The following is a 20,564-nucleotide window of genomic DNA, read 5'->3' on the forward strand; positions in this document are numbered from 1 at the left end:
GTAATCTGAGGTAACCTTCTTCGTTGTCCACTCCATCTCCAATTTTGGTGTGTCATCTGCAAACTTACTAACTGTACCTCTTATGCTCACATCCAAATCATTTATATGAACGATGAAAAGTAGGGGACCCAGCACCGATCCTTGGGCACTCCATTGGTCACAAGCTTCCAATCTGAAAAGCAACTCTCCACCACCACCCTCTGTCTTCTACCTTTGAGCCAGTTCTGTATCCAAATGGCTAGTTCTCCCTGTATTCCATAAGATATAGCCTTGCTAATCAGTCTCCCATGGGGAACCTTGTCGAACGCCTTACTGAAGTCCATGTAGATCACATTTACCGCTCTGCCCTCATCAATCCTCTTTGTTACTTCTGCAAAAAACTCAAAAAGGTTTGTGAACCCTGCAAATGTAGCGCAGTCTATGCTGTTGTCTATCTCTCCTCTATCACACATAAGTGACTTTCCTCAATGATCCTTGAACCATCACAAATTACTTATTGAAAACCTTAGAACAAGTATCACCCGTATTTCTAGGCAGAATTTCATAGAAGTTATATATTGGAACAGCCAAACATAATAATTCCTTGGAACTGAGTTTGCCCTGAATTTTATGTCTCACAAAATGCTGGCTTCCGCAGCATGAAGAATGCTTAGAAAAAGAAGGATTTAGCATAATTCTAAAAAAAAAGAACCATCTCTTGTTCAGAATCTCGGTAAATACCCATTATTCCTATATCATAAGTAATTATTAACTACTTAAATGGAAACTTGCTGACTGAGCACTTCTGTTAAGTGAGAATCCAAAGTTATTATAAATATTCAACATTCATTAATTTGTTTTGGGGTAAAGGTATTCAGAAACTAGCTATTGTATGATATGTACATCAACAGTCTATGCTAATATTAAAAAAGAAAAAAAATGTGTATGAGATATAGCAGTCACTGGCAAGAACAACATTTATTGCCAATCCATAAATGCCTTAGAGAAGGTGGTAGTGAATCACTTACCAATGTAGCTTATGTGGTGTAAACAGATCAACAGACCTGTTAGAAAGGGAGTTCCAGGACTTTAACCCAGCAACAGTGAAGGAATGGCAACATTCTCCAAGTCAGAATGACGAAGGAGGGTAAGTTGCAATTGGTTGTGTTCCCATGTGCCTGGTGCCTTTCTTTGTCTAGGTGTTTGGGTCACGTGTCCTATTCAAAGCAACTTTGTTCGTTTCTGCAATACATCTTTTACCCAGTACTACGTGCTGCTGCCGTATGTCAGTGGTAGTGAGAGTGAATGTGATGGATGGTGTTAAGCTTCTTTAGTGTTGGTGCAACTGTATTTATCCAGACAAATGTAGAATATTTCACCATTCTCCTGTCTTGTGGCTTGTAGATGGTGAAAAGACTTTGGTAAATCAGGTGGTGAATTAATTGCCATCAAATTCACAGTCTCTGAGCAGCTCCTGTAGCTACAGCATTTTTGTGGCTGGTCTGGTTAAGTTTCTGATGAATGGTAGCCCTCAGGTTGTGGTGGAGTGGGAGGGGAGGAGGTGAAGAATGTGTGGTGGTAGTTACGAATGGTAATAGCTCTAAATTACAGGGGAGATGATTACATTCTCTTTCGTTCAGGATAGTTGTTGTCTGACAATGGAATGGGACAAATGTGACTTACCACTTATCAACTCAAAGCGGAATATCGAAATATGAACACTGCATATGGACTACTTCAGTGTCTGAGGAGTTATGATTAATACTAAGCACTGCACTCAGCAAACATCCCACTTCCAACCTTATGATGGACAGGAGTAGATGAGGGTGAGGATGAGGATGAGTCTAGGGCATGGCACTGAGGAATTCTTGCAATGATGTCCTGAAGCTTAGGTGATTGGCTCCAAAAATCATAAACATCTGTCTTTATGCGAGGTAAGACATCTGCAACAACTGAGGAGCTAGCATCTTAATTTGCACTGAATTCAATTTTCGGGCCACACTTGAAGAAATCCTATCATGATAGTAAGGCCAATCACTCTCATCTCACCTCTGGAATTCAGCTCCTTCGTGTATGTTTGGACCAGGACTATAATGAGATCTGGAACAGGCTAATAGCAAGGATTACTTCATCGAGCTAGCAATGACATTTGTTAATGATTGACAGTAAGAGTCAGCGTGGCTTAATGAAGGGGAAATCATACCTGAAAAATGTATTTAAATTCTTTGAACAAGTGGGATTCATAAATGGGAACCAGGTTGTATAAAATATTTGAATTTTCAAAAGGTGTTCAATAAAGTACTGCACATGAGGCTACTTAATAAGGGCACAGCCTGCAATGTTTGGAGTAGAATATGAACATGGACAGAGGATTGGTTAACAGGAGAATTGGGATACGGGGGCACTTTCAGAATGGCAACCAGTAACTAGTGGTGTGCCGGAGAATCAGTGCTAGGGCCACAATTATTTACAATACATTCTCATGACTTGGACAAGGCAAGTGAACATACTACAGCCAAGTTTGTGGGTGACACAAAAATAGGCAGCAAGGCAAGTAGACAAGTTAGATATAGACAATGGGTGAACATTTAGGTGTTCATTGTATCATCAGGTTAGGATTATGGCAGAAAATGAGAACGAATAATTAAAAGTAAGAAGAATCAACTGAAAGAGACTTCACTGGTGTAAGGACAAAGCTGGGCCAGATACACTGGAATCAAAGGTTGGTGGGAACAAACAGTAGTTTTTAGATCAGAGTGGTGCTGGAAAAACACATCAGGTCAGGCAGCATCCGAGGAACAGGAAAATCGACGTTTCGGGCAAAAGCCCTTCATCAGGAACAAACAGTAGCTGATCAATGAGTTACCTTCAAAGAGGAGATGGATCAGGCACAGTCGGGGAATATGCCCACAACAGGGAAAGGCAAGGCAAATAAATCTATAGTCTCTAGATGATGGAGATACTAAGCTAAAGAAGAAAAAAGTTTATGATGGATGTCAGGTAGAAAATACATTTGAGAACCAAGCAGAAAACAAAAATTCCGAAGCGAGGTGGAAAAGCAAAGTAGAAAAGCAGAGTATTTAGTAAATAAAGACTGGCAGTTAACATACAGAGAAATGTCAGAGTCTTCTATCCGGGCATCAATAGAAAAAGGGTTTAAAATTAGAGCTGGGCTGATTAGCAACCAATAGGTGGAATTACATATGGAGGCAGGGAGCATTTAATTATTACTTTGCATCTGTCTCTACTGACAAGGCAGATGTTGCCCAGGCCATGGTGACTGATCTATCACTAGAAATATTTAAAATTGGTGAAGTAGTATTATTGGATAAGATATCAATGCTTGAAGTTGATAAGTCATCAGGACTGGATGAGATACACCCAATGATATTGAAGGAAGTGAGTGTGGAAATTGCAGAGCAATTGGCATTAATCTTTCAATCGTTCCTAATCTCAAGGGTGGTGCCAGATGACTGGGTAATTACAAACCCAACACTCATGTTCAAAAAAAGGTTGTAAGCATAAGTCAAGTACAGATCAGTCACTTTGACGTAAGAGTCATAGTGATGTACAGCACAGCAACAAACCCTTCAGTCCAACTTGTCTCTCCCAACCAGGTATTCTACATTAGTCTAGTCCCATTTGCCATCATTTGGCCCATACATTTCTAAATCCTTCCTATTCATATACCCATCCAGATGCCTTTTAAATGTTGTAATTGTACCAGCCTCCACCACTTCCTCTAGCATCTCATTCCATACACGCACTACCCTCTGCGTGAAAAAGTTGCCCCTTAGGTCACCCTGAAACATTGTTGTGAGCCCCTTTTCCACTCTCTGACATCCTTCATAACCTTCCTTAAATTGTAGCACTCAGACAATACACAGTACTGTAGCTGAGGCCTAACTAGTGTCCTATGTAAGTTCAGCATTACCAGCACCCCCACTCCCCCCCGCCCTCTGCTTTTGCATACCTTTCAAAATAGTACCCTTTGTTTTACACTGTCTCTGCATGCCTTCCCTACCTTAATGTATCATCTCTCACTTTTCTGCACTGAACTTCATCTGTGAGATGACCACCCCCTGCATCAACTTATCAATATCCTTTTGGTATTCTACACGGTCCTCACAATTTACAGTCCTGCCACGTTTGTATTGCCCACAAACTTTGAAATTGCAGTGTGCCCACCAAAAAGCAGATCTTTTATTTCACTAATCCTGCATCTGGTACATCACCAACCCTGTATATGTGTACATCCACCCACATCCAGATAAATATTTCATATTCTCCTTCCTGAGACTTAAAGATCAAATATGCTGAGTTTATGTTTTATTCTGTAAGTGTGTTGTGTGCACTTCTCACAGATTAACTTATTGATAAGAGTGGCCACTTTTCCATATCATGCATTTTTTGTGCAAAAATCAGTATTGACAATAGGTATTGGAAAATGCGGAGCAAAATAGATGGAACCTAGTAATTTAGTGAGTCCACAGACTGCACTATTTGGTGGCATCACAATAATACAAATCAAGAAATAATGAACATGAACACAAAACATTCTGCTCTTTAGTCAGTTTGCTTACATTAATATCAATTTTCAATGGTGCAAAACCACAATCAACTAGAATAAATCCAGCAGAATCCACTGGGGGTGGAAAGGGTAGGGGCACATTGAAGGAATCTCTTGATCATGATTCAGTAATTCATTCTGTTTTTCTTTTTGATAGATGACTGTATGCCTTGATTATGGATGCCTTTTCAAGCTGGGAAACAATGTGTTACAGAGAGCACACCAGCTAGTATCCTCCCAGGGAAATGCAATGTGTCAGACAGATCATTAAATGCTGATGGCAGCAGCATCTGGTTAAAAAGCAAAACTAGAAGTCTCTTTTTCAGTAGATTCTGCTGTTCATCTAATTATTTTAAAAGATGAAACCTGCAACAATGTTCAGTAATTACTCCATGTGCCATCTCCCCAGTGGTTTGAAAGCTTGTACTATTGGGATATGGGCTAGATAGCTACTTAACCTAGTTGCATTCCAAATGATGACGAAAATTCACTCAGGCTAAAATTTGGCCAACTAGAGGTTTTTATTTGGAGAGCCAAGATGTGTTCTTCACTTAACTGTCATGTAGAGAGATATGTATGAAAAAAAACATTTTGGTTGTAGAGATAAATAACTGACATACAACATTATGTTGTATGAAAACATTAGGTATGAGAACATTAAGTGCATCCAATTTCCTTTTTATTAACAAGTTTGATGTCACAAGGTAAAAATTCCAAATAAAATTTTTAAAAATGCAGTAAACATCCTTACTGAAATGCAAAATAACACGAACTGTAAATCTTAATACTCCAGCAGAGTTTGCAATGTCATCCTCATTGGTGATTTTATTACATATTTGCAACAATGTTACTTTTCCAGTGACAATCTTTGCTGTCGGAAGGCCAATTGTTTATTTGTTTGACAAGTCATGGAGATTTGTTCTGCTTCTTTAGCACAGCCATTGTGTTAAGTCGTTGGTCAGAGGTGGGACTTCTTAGGATGCCAAAGGAGTCAGCCAATGCTTCATTACAAATAGCAGCAACTAACACCAATTATACTTAAGAGTGAGCTGTACAAAGCAATGCTTATGGCTGTCATAAATAAATAACCCTGTTTAATTTGATTCTGATGCCTTTTGAACAAAATCTGCAACATAAATTTTTAAAACTTGTTTTTTTTTTAAAAAATCTGCAAATACTGCTTAATATTGACAGGAGGATGAGAGAAAACACTTGAATTTAAACATTTCCTTCCATATATTCAGGATACTCTACAGCACTTCCCTGCCAGTAGATGACAATTTGAAAGTGCCATCAGTTAGGGCACACTGGGATAGCAGAACAACATTGATCAAAGACAGCCTCAGATCACCATCTAATCTTGAAGGTGGCACAGTGTAATGTTCATATCTTACAGTGAAGTGTATGGTTGAGAAGCAAAAGTATAACAATCAACAACAAATAAAAATGCTAGCCAGGTTTTACTTGCAATTCAGTAACCAGAGAATAAACTAATACCATATTAACATTCATTATGAACAAGAAAAAGGTAAATTTTCAGGTGATATTATACACCAACAACATAACTAATAGTCAACAAACATTAAAGCAACAATAACAACTGCTACAAATCTTAGATTCTTATGCAGGCACAGATTTTCTCCAGATGATCAAAACTGATGATCATGGTTCACTGTAATTGGAACGGTACGTCCTGAGAATTCAAATGTACACTACTGAAACTTCATTTAAAAGGCTTTTGTGTAAACCTACAAGAACCAAGAAAATAAAAATTTATATTTTTAAATGAGTAACGTTATAATGAAAAGGGGATGTTACAAAATAGATCTCTCTGAATTAACAAGGTCTAAGTAATAACTAAAAGTATGTTTTCTTCACAAAGAAGAATTTTTGGAACTCTTGTGCAGAGATAGTTTGGAGAATGGAAAAGAGAAAGCAGAGTCAAGGAACAAATGGACTGGTATGACAAACAAACAAATAAAATAAATTTGGTAAACACTTTACCACGACATAGAAATGCCCTTAAACATGGAATTACCTGTGACAAAAGTATTACAAACAAAATAATTAACTAGTATGGAATATCTAGTCCAAAGATTGGTTGCAATTAACATACTGCCTTTATCAAGGAGTTGGCTAGTATTCATTGAGATAAAACACATGAAGCAAACCGCACAATGTGTGTTAAATTATCAGTTTCACTGTCAAAGTGATACAAATTAGAAATTAAATTTATATAGTGCCTTTTACTACATCAAGACTCAATTAAATAGTTTTGAAGTGTAAGACTGGCATATTGGTTTTTCCTAAGTTGCACATACTGTCTTTTTCAGATTTCATTAGCTCCAGATACTGTTGCAAAATATCAAATAATATTCCTGTGTTTTTGGAATTAAGAAATGAGGGTTCTGTACATTTAAGGGGTGTCACAAAAGTATTTATGTCAGTTATTTGACAGGACAGTGTTATTTGGCTTCATAGGAGCAATGAAAGGCTGTTACTTACATGCATGGCAAGAATGCTGCGGGGGACTAACTCACGATAGTGCCGGATGGTAAAGTGCCATGTCTTTATTCTCATCAGGTCATCAAATGTAAACTCCAAAATTAACCTCCCTTCGGTACAAACCTATTAGATTGAGATCAGGGATTTAAAACAAAGGAAATACAGAGTTAAGTGTAAGAAAATGATACAAATAAGCACTTTCCTTACAAAATAAAGGAATTTAAAATCTAACATTGAACCTTAAAAATCAAACAGTATGGGGTTTCTCACCAAACTTTGACCTATTTAAATGTTTTTTGCAGCTTCTCTATTTCATCTTGCTTTTTTAAAAAACAATATATCTTTGATATTGGAGAGTTGCAATTAAGAAAACATTTGCTGTTTTGTTCAATTTCTGTTACGGTTCTCTGAGCTGTGACATTTTATTGCCATGGCAACAGGAGCCAGCTGATTAGTTGGCATGGCAACCAGAAAGATGTAATTCCAGCAGACGCGTTATAATCAATGCTCCCAGCACAGATGGTCTCTAGAGGATCAACAAGAAAGAGTCTCTCAAGCATTCAGCACATCACATGCCTTTACTACATGGCACTAGAAAACTTGACAGTTTTTCATTTAAAAATCTCAGTTTTTAACACTTACTACGAAAACATTATTTTTTGATAGAAGTTATGCTCAACAGTGGAAATATATTCTTACTTCAGGTATCAAGTATTGTCACATACTTATGCATTGTTCAAAGTACTATCAAACACAAAATAAATCTCCCTCTGCTTTGATCCAATATGCTCCCTTGGTTCTAAACTTAGGAATGTTCACCTAGTACACTAATTGATCATTTCAGATCCATATTATAAAACTTGGTGGGGTTTCTGTGATTCCCAATTTCATGTTAATCAGGAACAGTTTTACACTTAGGTTAGGAATATCTGAGAAATGTAGTGGGACGGCTCTTGAATCCATTCCACATAGGAACTTCTTATTTGGAAGACTCATTTCTCATCAAGCTGGGCTAGATTCAAGCAGGGCTACCAGATAAGTAAGGATACTGCTCTAATTCGACTCCCTCATGTTTTTTTTTCCCTTTTGAAGTAAAGAACTTAACAATTAGGGTTCAATGGATTTAATTTTGCAGATGTTCAACCTTCCCTCCCTGAAGAGGCTGACTCCTTCTGGTATATTATTCCACAAGCAACTAACCACTCTCAGTATCTCATGTCACTGACCACTCCCTATCTGTGAATGCAGAATATTAGCAAACTACTTGACTATGTACGGGCTCAGAGCCGAGTCAGATTCTGTTCTATGTATATATACACCACATATACTCGAGTAATAGTCAATCTCATGAAAAAGTCGACCTCCTATTTTTGGCCAAATAAATCTGGTATTTTCCATACATCTCATGTAAAAGTTGATCCTAGTTCTTCACAGATAACAAATCAATATTTATGAGTTAGTGTGTCAGCCATTGTGCTCAGCTCTGGCTTTCTAGTTTGCTGGTCATCCTGCGCCGCTCCGGGTCTTCAGAATTACCATAATTCATTTTATTTCTTTATTCGTTTAGAGATCAATTGAGATTCTGCTAATGATACAGGGTGAATTTTGATGCGCATGAATTTCAGCCACTCAAAAGTAGTATCCATGTAATAGTCGACCCCATAAATTTAACCTTAAAAATATTTCAAAACAATTCTACTAATACTTGAGTACATGCAGTATATATTATGCACATTTTCCAGTCGTGAGAATTGGACATGGGAACTTTTTGTTTCAGGGATTCGAAGCAAATCTCTCACACAACTAAGACAGTTACTTTCAAACAGATAGGGACTCAAAGCAGGGATCCTCTAATCTTTATAACTTGATTCTGCTCTGGACGGCATCTTTATTCACATTCCTAATAGGGAAGCTTAAATTTAAATTGCTTTTATCTCTGATTTCAATAATTTTAAATGTAATAAAATTAAAGAATGAAATCTGGCATAAAGTGTGTACTGTACTGTTTGCTTTCATAAAAGTCTCCCCATAGTGGACTGACAACTGTTTTTGATTGTCCATCCCTCTAAAGAATCCAGCTTCATTGGCTCTCAGCAGATCTTTGAGAGCAGCCTGGTTTGAGCTGTCTGCTGGCTGTCCTTTGCTGAATGTGAGGATTCACTTCACTATCACTTTGCATTTCTCCAGCATTATAAACCGTGACTCAACTCTAGTAATGCAGGAAAGAAGAAAGGAATAATATTGTAACACAAGATTGTAACACTCAAGGCATATTGTCATACATATTAACTTGTGAAAAAAGGTGAAATCCTTATTTGCAACAAGACTCAAGACTACTAAACTGTGAACTGAAACCCATTCAAACTGTGGATTAATTTACCTCCAAAACCCTTGTGGAACGGGAAGGGCAACAGATGTATGGGAACACCAAGACTTCGCATAACACCTTAGCTTAGAAATGTATTGATGTTCCTTCATCATCACTGGGTCAAAACCCAGTATCGCCCTACCTATCATACATTAGTCCTTTCTTACACCTTTGCCTTATTGGATTGTAATGGTGCCTATTATCACCTTCTCAAGGGTAATTATTGAGTGCAATAAATTTTGGCATTGTCAGTGTTACTCATGTTCCACGAACAAATGCTTTTATTCATTGAGATTTTCCCAATCAACTTGTATATCATTGTGAAATGTTTCAGTGAGGGAATATGTGTTAGAAATAGCAAGCACATTTACACAGGTCCCAAAGACACTGTTAAAATTTGAGTGATGGCTTTGGCAAGCAATCTACTGAAATGCTTTGTTGCATGGTTTGACAAGAGGAGCCTTGCAAACATTATTTTAAAAATGAAGTAGTGATTATTATACTGAACTAATTATCTGGTGTGAATTGTTCCGATCACTAGTTTTTACTTTCTCAGTTTGTAACTAAAGCATAATTCATAAACACAGTTCATCAACTGATAAGTGGAAACAACACTTTCTATACTTGTGAAAATCAGTTCCACACATCATGTACTCCACAGCGAGAGGCACACAACCAATTTCAATTGACTTGGCAAGTGCCGCTTGGTACTACAGTGTTTTAAGCAGGAATGATAAATAATTTAGATAGTACAGTTTTTCACCTAAAGATACAGAGGGGAAAGTCATCAATAATTTAAATATACAACAGGAGTGCCTTTAATGCCAAACAATCCGAAAATTATCTTTTTAATAAAGATTGACTAAAATTGTTACTTCCAGTATCAGCAAAAACTGATTCTTACTGTCAATTTTCTCAGCAAAGGAGGAATTTATGCCAATGGGGCATTTGTTTTGCCTCTCTTGCAAGGACTGATTTGTTAAATGTATATGTCCAACATTCCTTTAAGCTTTTCTTCAAAAAGCCATCATTTGTTTTAAATGATCTAGCATTTCGGAAAATCAAGTTTCTCTAGAAGTAATCCACAGAAATCACACCAAATTTAGGCGTGCAACCAGATTTTAAAAACATCATGTGGACTTCTATCTTCCAAAAAGGCAATGACAATTTATTTGATAAACTGGATTGTGTGCAACAGAAGATGAGTTCACTTTGGCAATAGCTCCCAAGCCATTCTCAGACCAAAGAATTCTTGAATTTAAGATAGTGACCATGTTGAATTAGCTGATATGCTTAAGCAATAACCATACCCACAGTCTTCAGCAGTTGTTAGGTAATATGTTTTCCTCTCTTTAGGGATACTGAGGTAAGTGGTCATGTCTTAGCTTGTGTCCTCACTGCAATCAGCTTTCTTACACAGAGCAAGAACTTGTCACCTTCTGTTCCTTATTGTTTCACACTTCATCATTTACAAAGAATACATTGCAAACAATATTTTTTTTTAAATCAACTAACATTCACGCCACAATTCATATTAGTAAGCAAATGCAGTTAGGTACAAAGCCAAACCTTTCTTGATTTCCAGAATATGGCGTATTTGATAATGATGCGAAAGCATGGTAACTTTTGTTTTGCAAAAACGTTAAAAGAATTATTATTTAAATTCACAATTTTACCTTACATCAGCTTTAATGGGTGGGGTGCACAATCTAACTGCTTAGCACAAAATAGTATCCATGTAAGGTACCTTAAAAATACCAAGTTCAAAGTATGAACTTGAATGTGAAAGTATTGCATACTTGCATAGCATGTAACTATAGTTGATAGATACTGAACATTTTGAACATAATCAATTTTTCTTGGCTCTAGGCTTTGGTGGTTAGCTAGCCTGACTGACTTTCCGTGATCATGTGCATGGAACCAGAGAATGAGGGAGGTCTTAAATGAATATTTCTCATCTGTATTCACAAAGGAGAAAAGTACGGTAGCTGGAAATTTCAGCTGGGATAGTAAGGTTCCAGTTCATTTTAAGATTAATAAGGAGGAGGTATTAAATGTTTAGTGGGCATAAAGGTGATTGTTCCTAGGACCTGTTGAAGCTTACCCCAGGCTGCTACGGGAGGCAAGAAAGGAAATTTCCTTAGCCTTGGTGGAGATACTTATTACTTTGCTGGCCACAAATGAGATGCCAGATGACTGGAGGAGAGCTAATGTAGTTCCTTTGTTCAAGAAGGGCAGAAGGGATAAGCCAGGTAATTACAGAGCAGTTAATTTGACATCAGTGGTAGGGAAATTATTGCAATAAATTCTGAATGAAAGAATTACTCAATACTTGGAAAGGCAGGGATTCATCAATAATTTGTTGGACAGAGATCCTACCTGATTAATTTTGAGCTTTTTGAAAAGATATTTAAATATATTGATGAGGATAGTGCAGTTGATGTGGTTTACATTGGCAGTTGACAAGGTCCCATATGGAAGGCTAGTCCAAAAGTTAAGAACCCATGAGATCCAAGGCAAGTTGGCAAAATGGATCCAAAATAGGCTTACAAATAGTGGGCAAAGAGTGGTGTTAGAGGTTTTCTTTTATTGGAAGCCTGTGGTGTACCACAGGGATCAGTGGTGGAACACTTGCTGTTTAATATGTACATGAACGACTTGGATGTGAATGCACAAAGTTTAATTATTAAGTCTGCAGATGACACAAAACCTGTGTTATTGGTAGTGCATAGGATGTTCTCAAACTATAGTCTGATATCTATCAGTTGGTAAATTGGACAGAAAAATGGCAGATGGAATTTAATCCCTATAAATGTGAGGTTATGCATTTTGGGACATCTAATAAGGGAAGGATGTACACTATGGATGGTAGGTCCCTATGGAGTACTGAGGAACAATGGGACCTTGGTATACAAGTCCATAGATCCCAAAAGATGTCAGCATAAGTAGACAGGATGGTGAGGAAGACATATGGGATGCTCAACCTCATTAGCCAGGGGATAGAACGTAAGAGCAAGGAAGTCTTGTTACAATTTTATCCAACATTGATTAGGCCAAAGATGGGATACTGTGTGCAGTTCTGGTTACCAAACCAATGGAAGGATGTGATTGCACTGGAGAGGGTGCAGAGATTCACCAGGACGCTGCCTGAGATGAAGTCTCAGTTATGAGGAGAGACTGGATAGGTTGGGTTTGTTTTCCTTGGAGGAAAACAGGACACTGAGGGAGATTCTGATGGAGGTATGCAAAATTATGAGAGGCAAAAGCAGATTAGACTGAGAATTTTTCCCCCATGGTGGACATGTTTAAGACCAAGAGGACACAAGTTTAAGGTGAGAGGAGTAAATCATCTGGAGGACAGCTGAAAACAAAATTTCAACCAGTGGGGCAGCACAGTGGCTCAGTGGTTAGCACTGCTGCCTCATAAACGCAAAGGACCCGGGCTCAGTTCCAGCCTCAGGTGACTGTGTGGAATTTGTACGTTGTCCCCATGCCTACGTGAGTTTCCTCCAGGTGCTCCAATTTCCTCCCACAATCCAAAGATGTGTGGATCAGGTGCATTGGCCATGCTAAATTGCTCATAGTGTTCGGGGTGTGTAGGTTAGATACATTAGTCGGGGTAAATATAGAGGAGTGGGTCTGGGTGGGTTACTCTTCAGAGGGTCAGTGTGGACTTGTTGGGCTGAAGGGCCTGTTTCCATATTGTAGGGAATCTAATCTATATATGGAACATGTTGTCTGAGAGGATGGTGGAGCCAGGTACAATCGCAACTTTTAAGAAGCATCTGGATGAGTACTTAAAATGCCAGGGTATAGCTGTCCATGGAGTTAGTGCAGGTAACTGGGATTAATGTAGCTTGGTGTTTATTGGTTGGCATAAACATGGTGGGTGAAGGGCCTGTTTCTGTGCTGTATAACTCTGTGTGGATGGGGGCAGAATTGATCAAGGCATGAGGAAAGAAAGATGACATTTAAAAAAAATATTATGATGTGATACCTAATTAAACCACTTGAGATATAAAGGAGAGAATGAGTCTATGGGGAAATAACATTCAAGTGTTTAGGATATACAAGTGAACAGCAAATTTTAACCCCAATAATATATTCAAAGTTGCCACAAACTCTAGAGCCAGAAGCACATCTTTAGCTTCGAAAAAGGAAAGCACCCAGGGAATAAAAGATTTAATTAATTTATGCACAGTAGTGAACATGTGAAATGAAGTTTCTAAATTGGAACCAGAGCAGAAAGTGTGGAAAATGTTCAGGCAGAATTGGATTGATATTTAAAGGAATTAGTGATCAAGCAGCATTCATTTATTTTGCAACTGAGCAGATAGACTGTAGATTTTTTTTCAGTCATGTACTTTGCTGTGTGCAAGAATCCACTATTCACCTTCCTCGACTTTGGTTTAATTTTTCTATATAAATTTGTTTTGCAAGTATCAGCCCCTCAGAGCAGACAAAATATTTGATGTAAGACAAAACATTGCTGGAATTTTCCACATGAAGAAGTAGAAAATAAGTGACTCAGGCAACCACCACCATCACAGCTACATCCCCCTCTTCTCACGAACTGTACCATGACCTGTTAAACAGCAGGAAGAGCAGAGGACTGGAAATACATCTCTCCTCAATCAGTTTTGTTTAGAAACAATAACATTTCTGAAATGATGAGGAATTTCTTCTCTTAGAGGGTTAAGTCTTTCAAACTCCTTGCCACAGAGAGCTGCAGGGGCAACGTCCATGTGTATGTTTAAAGCTGAGAAACATAGATTATTGATCAGTAGAGGAATAAAGGATTGTGGGAAAGGGCAGGAAAATGGACATGAGGGATGTTGCATCAGCTGCAATCCTATTGAATGGCAGAGCAGGTTTGAGGGGTTGAAGAGCCTATTCTGTTCCTATTTCTCCTGGTCTAATTTGTGCTTCTACCATGAACTGTGAAGTTGAAGTCGTCTTCTGAGGGATAATTGCACTTACATATGTGCCAGCTTTCCAAAATGAAGTTATGGTTCAGGCGTCCACTCAAACGCATTTGGTAATATCATAAACTTCAAATCTTTTAGGAGCCAAGGCAGTCAGTGGTGTTTTAGAAGTTAACTTTCTTTAAAAAAAGACTCTTGCATTAGAAAAATAAATAACACCTTTCATGGTTGTAACTTGGTGCAGTTTTATAAACACAACTGAAAATGTGTGTGCTACAAAAAACACCTCTTTAATAAGTGTCCAGTCATTCTGCATGTAACCCTAATTTAAATAAATTAAAATTACTTAAAATAATTACACTGGATCTTATGTTTCAATGATGTACAGTTGTCATTTCCTTTTAAAAGGGTGTCATTAGTGGCACTGTGCTGCAAATCTAGCTTAATTTTAAAGCATCTCTTCAAAAGGCTGAAAATGGGTAAACTTCGTGGAAATACACAATGATGATCAATTTGATCTGGGGCATGAACAGCTTTGGTGGAGGGGCTAGCAGTCAGTGCAATGCTCTTAAGCTAGCACAGAAGAATGCAGAAACTCAATTCGTGTGAATATAGCTTCTATTTGAAATGCATTGATCTTTTTGGCTAACTTGATTAATTATGGGTGAATTAGAAATCTCCAATGCCATATCAGGGTCTTATTTGGAACCTCTTTTAATCTTGTAAATTTCGTTTACTGCTGCCATTGAACAGTGACATGGAATGTCTTGATGAAGGTAAATTGTGTGTGACCTCCCAACATACTGCATTAGTACCTGAAATGACAATCGCACATAATATTCTGGAATGTTTAATGTGTTTATAACTCATCATTCTCAATGTAATAATTTGCTTTTCCTAATTCTTCCTCACATTTTTCTTCTTTCTCTTACCTTTGTAAACATGGGCTTGCCATGCTGGGTGACCATAGTACACTGATCACAGTCTAAGGTGATGGATGAATTGTGGTAGGATTCCTTCGAGTGTTTAAGAACATAGTAAAGGTCTGTCACTCCCCCCTCAAAGATTGTACTGAAATATCGAGGAATGAGGGTTCTTCCAATAGCTGTACAAGATAAAATCACAACAAGAAAAGAATGAGATATGTATGGATTACTCAGTCCCCGAGTTCATTGCTGTTTACAGATTTTCAAAATACACCAATTGTGTTTTAAAATAAAGCCCAAGTCACACTGGCATATTACACCAGGCTGCATTAAAATAAAAGTTTTCAGTGAAAGCTATGTAAAGTCACCTTGGTTTCAAAGCATTAAGAAAAAAAAGAAAATATAATGCTTGCCCATCGTCGTGCAGTACAAAGTTGAACATGGGTTAGGACAAAGTCATATATTATGCCAGGGTGCATGCCCATCTGAATCCTTAAAATATTATTACAGTTGTGAGCATTCCTCTAAGACCCAGTATTTAAAAAAATATGTGTTCCAACAAAGCCACATCAGACTCAAAACATGAACTTTTCTTTTCTCTCCACAGGTGCCTTTAGACCAGCTTAGATGCTCCAGATCTTTGTGTTTTTATTTAAAAATACGCAGTTTCCCATTTCTACTATTTGCTAAAAAGGTTTATCCAATAGCAATCTCACAATCATCATAGTCTTGGGTGTTAACATTCTTCATAAAAAGTCAGATATAAAGGGAAGAAAGAGACTTTTTCCCACATTGTGTTAGGCAAGGTGTAAAATTGGGTCAACTCAGATGAGGATATGACTAGGAATAACATGTTCTTCTGTTTTACAACAGTGCTGCAATATTACTTGATTTATATTTCTGGCGGGAGTTCATTACTATTGAATGGTTCACAGTATGAAAGGTGTTCCAGAAACATTTTACCATTCCTTATGTTTTACAGCAAAAGTATCATATAGGTCATCTATGGCTCATGGGTCTTTCACACTTGTGAATAATTATTAACAATGAATGACCATTATGTATGCAATCACATCAACACAATAGGCCCATGTATTAAAATTGGAAAAGGCGCAAATTTTAGTCTGAAGCTTTGTTCTTTCTTTCAAATTCAGAGACGTGTACAACATATTTGTCCAAGAATGATTCACCATCAGGATCATCATCTTTGCCCTGTCAGCCTGTCTTGCTATAGAATAATGATAAGGCTACATAAAGTTGGCAGCTCTTGCCTATTAACTATTGACCTCTAGACTTCAGGAATGCTAATTTCTTTTGGTGTAAAACCTCTTTTCAAACAGCTTGCACTACTATGTCTGCTTGGCTCAGTTTCAGCTCCTCCGCATCATTTACCACCCCTTCTCTCTTCCTTGTTTCAGGCTGTGTATTTTTCACATCTGCTGGGATCTTCATCCTCAACTATTCAATTATGAAACATAGCACAGTATGAATTAGTCAGCCTTTGCAGGAAGCCTATGTAGAACTGTTCTTGCTGTGTACTCAAACAGGTGGATCAATATACCAAATGTTTTCTATTAAAGCACTGGCATATTGAATATTGTTGTCCAATCCAGATTTTGCAGTCAGCAATAAATCAATTGTATTTGCTGCTGGCCTCAAAGGATACTGTCCACAAAGATATAGCAACCTCTGTGAAATGGATTACCCCTTTTGCTTTGATAGTTTGAATCTGGCACCAACTTCAATGTGAGATTTCCAGAGAACCATCACCAGAGGTGCCATCGAGCAGGGAAAACAGCCAATCAGACTGAAGGATTCTCACAGACAGTGAACTTTGAAATAAATGAAATGACTATCTTTAACTTTTACTTACATTTTATTAGAGACCAATCAGACATGAGATTAAGGTAGACTCTGAACTATCATACAGAAAACTTTTTAAAAATCTACAATCTTTAATCATAATGGTGAAATTTGCCATGTCATAAGTATAAAACTAGTTTCTCAGTTGTGGTGTATATGTTTTGCCCACAAAAATTCTGAAAATTAGTAAATCACTAAAAAGTTGCATTTCATTTAACAAAATGCAACTTTTAAAAGCAATTTTACACTGACACAAATAGGAGAAAAAGTGAGTTTCTTGTCAGTTCAGTGATTTCTTTTTGATCTTGTACTACAGGGATGCTACCAACATACACTATGGGAAAATGCAGAATCGATGCCATTAGCATTATGGCAAAATATTTTCCCATATTTTTAAAAAAATCATTTGTACAATGTGGATGTTACTGGCTGGATCATCACTTGTTGTTTATCACTGATTGCCCTTGAGAGGGTGGGGGTAAGCTACCTCTGTGCATCGCTGAAGTCCACGTGCTGTCGGCAGATTCACAATGCCATAAAGTAGAGAGCTCCAGGATTTCGTCCAGGTGACTCTGGCATTCTGAAGGAATGGGGTTGTATTTCGAAGTAAAAATGGTGACCAGTGAGTTAAAGAGCTGGCATTCCCATGGATCTGCAACTTTTGCCCTTCTGGATTACAGTAGTCACAATTTTGCAGGTATTGTTTCAGGAGACTTAGTGAATTTCTACAGTGCTAAATGTACATGGTACACATTAATGCTGCTGAACATTGGTGCTGGAGGGAATGGATGTTTGTGGATGAGGGGTCATAGAGTCATAGAGATGTACAGCACAGAAACAGACCCTTCGGTCCAACACATCCATGCCGAACAGATATCCCAACCCAATCTAGTCCCACCTGCCAGCACTTGGCCCATATCCCTCCAAACCCTTCCTATTCATATGCCCATCCAGGTGCCTTTTAAATGTTGCAATTGTACCAGCCTCCACCATTTCCTCTGGCAGCTCATTACAGACACGTACCTGCTCTGAGTGAAAAAGTTGCCCCTTAAGTCTGTTTTACATCTTTCCCTTCTCACCCTAAATCTATGCCCTCTCATTCTGGACTCTCCCACCTCTAGGAAGAGACTTTGTCTATTTATCCTATCCATGCCCCTCATGATTTTATAAACCTCTATAAGATTACCCCTCAGCCTTCAGGGAAAACATCCACAGCCTGTTCAACTTCTCCCTATAGCTCAAATCCTCCAACCCTGACAACATCCTTGTAAATCTTTTCTGAACCCTTTCAACTTTCACAACATCTTTCCAATAGGAAGGAGACCAGAATTGCATGCAATATTACAACAGTGGCCTAACCAATGTCCTGTACAGCCACAACATGACCTCCCAACTCCTGTACTCAATACTCTGACCAATAAAGGAAAGCATACCAAACGTCTTCTTCACTATCGTATCTACCTGTGACTCCACTTTCAAGGAGCTATGAACCTGCACTCCAAGGTCTCTTTGTTCAGCAACACTCCCTCGGACCTTACCATTAAGTGTATAAGTCCTGCTAAGGTTTGCTTTCCCAAAATGCAGCACCTCGCATTTATTAGGGAAGTGAGGAGCATTCCATCACATTCCTGATCTGTACTTTGTAGACAGTGGCCAGCTTTTAAGGAGTTAGGTGGTGAGTTACTCACTGCAAGATTCCCAGCCTCTGACCTGCTGCTGCAGCCACAGTACTCATTTAGCAATTCCAGTTCAATGTCTGGTCAATGGTAACCCCCAAGATGTTAATCATAGGGAATTCAGTGATAACCCCATTGAATTTCAAGAGGTGATAATTAGATTCTCTCTGGTTGTAGGTGGCTTGTATGTTGCAAATGTTACTTTCCCAAACCTGGGTATTGTGTAGGTCTTCCTATATTTGGACATGGCCTGTTTCAATATCTGAGGAATTGTGAATGGCACTTATTAGTTAACATCCTCACTTCTGGCTTTATTATTGGAGAGAAGTTGGTTGGGATTAGAACACCACCCTAAGGAACTTCTGCAGAGATGTTTGCCTTCCAACAGCCACAACCATCTTCTTACGTGCCAGGTATGATTCCAACCAGAGGAGAATTTGCCCCCTGATATACATTGCTTTTGGTTATGCTAGGGTTCCTTTGTGCCACACGTGGTCAAATGCAGCCTTGATGCCAAGGGCTGTCACTCTCACCTCACCTCTGGAATTCAGCTCTTTTGTCCATGTCTAAACCAGAGATGTAATGAGATCAGGAGCTGAGTGGCCCTGGCGGAACCCAAACTAGGTGTCACTGACTGTCGCTGAGTAGGTGCTGCTTGAGAGCTCTGTTAATGACCCCTTCCATCACTTTACTGATGACCAAGAGTGGATTGTCAGGGGGGTCATTGGCTGGGTAGAATTTGTCAGTTTTTTGTGTACAAGATATACCCTAGCAATTCAGGCATATGCTTATGTCTGAAACATTGATTCTTTTGCTCCTTGGATGCTGCCTGACCTGCTCTGCTTTTCCAGCACCACATTTTTCAACGAGTATTTTAATTGTAATGGAACAGCTTGGTTAGGGGAATGGCAAATTCTGGAGCACAAGTCCTCATTACTGTTGCCAGAACATTGTCAGGGACCATAGCCTTGGCAATATCCAGTAACTCCAGCTGTTTATTAATATCACATTGAGTGAGTGGATCAAATTGGCTGAAGACTGAAATCTTTGATGCTGAGGACCTTTGGAAGAGGCTGAGCTGAAACCTCTGGCTGAAGAATATTGCAAATACTTCAGTCTTATCTTATGCACTACTGTGTTGGGCTCCCCCAACTTTGAAGATGGGGATATTTATGGAGCCTCCCCCTCCAGTGAGTTGTTTGATTGTTCACCACAATTCACAACTGGATGTAGCAGGACTGTAGAACTTTGAACTGCTTCATCAGTTGTGGAAACATTTAGCTCTGTCTGTCATTTGCTCCTTATGCTGTTTTTCACTCAAGTAGTTCTGCTCTTTTGGAACCTCATCAGGATTACATCTCATTTGTAGGTATGCCTGGTGCTGCTGCTGGCATCCCTTCCTGCATTCTTCACTGAATCCACAGACTTGATGGTAATGGTGATGGTAATGGGGAACCTGCTGAGCAATGAGTACAATTCTGCCTTTTAGAAATAATTCGATATTTAGAAGTCTGAAAGCTCAGTAAAAGCAAAACCTATTCCCAACAGAAAGATGATAAAAATTCAATTAGTTAAATCCAAGCAAGAATTTTCTTGCTCTAGATTAGAGCGGTGCTAGAAAAGCATAGCAGGTCAGGCAGCATCCGAGGAGCAGGAAATTTGCCGTTTCCTGATGAAGGGCTTTTGCCCGAAACGTCGATTTTCCTGCTCCTCGGATGCTGCCTGATCTGCTGTGATTTTCCAGCACCACTC

At 38.6% G+C, this 20,564-nt stretch overlaps 1 protein-coding gene across 11 annotated transcripts in view; it reads right to left on the bottom strand.

Moving 5' to 3' along the window:
• The window catches only part of LOC122551847 (LIM domain-binding protein 2), a 294,021-nt gene that overhangs the window by 88,877 nt on the left and 184,580 nt on the right, over positions 1–20,564 (bottom strand). For all 11 annotated transcript variants that reach the window (XM_043694446.2, XM_043694435.2, XM_043694407.2 and 8 more), the window contains exons 3-4: positions 15,280–15,452; positions 7,055–7,177 (exon numbers count right to left, since the gene is read on the bottom strand). In XM_043694446.2, coding sequence (XP_043550381.1) covers positions 7,055–7,177; positions 15,280–15,452 — 296 coding nt within the window. The remainder of the gene's footprint in view (positions 1–7,054; positions 7,178–15,279; positions 15,453–20,564) is intronic.

This window comes from Chiloscyllium plagiosum, unplaced genomic scaffold, assembly GCF_037043375.1.
Source record: "Chiloscyllium plagiosum isolate Xiang-an unplaced genomic scaffold, Cpla_swu_hap1 HiC_scaffold_1, whole genome shotgun sequence".
NCBI lineage: Eukaryota > Metazoa > Chordata > Chondrichthyes > Orectolobiformes > Hemiscylliidae > Chiloscyllium > Chiloscyllium plagiosum.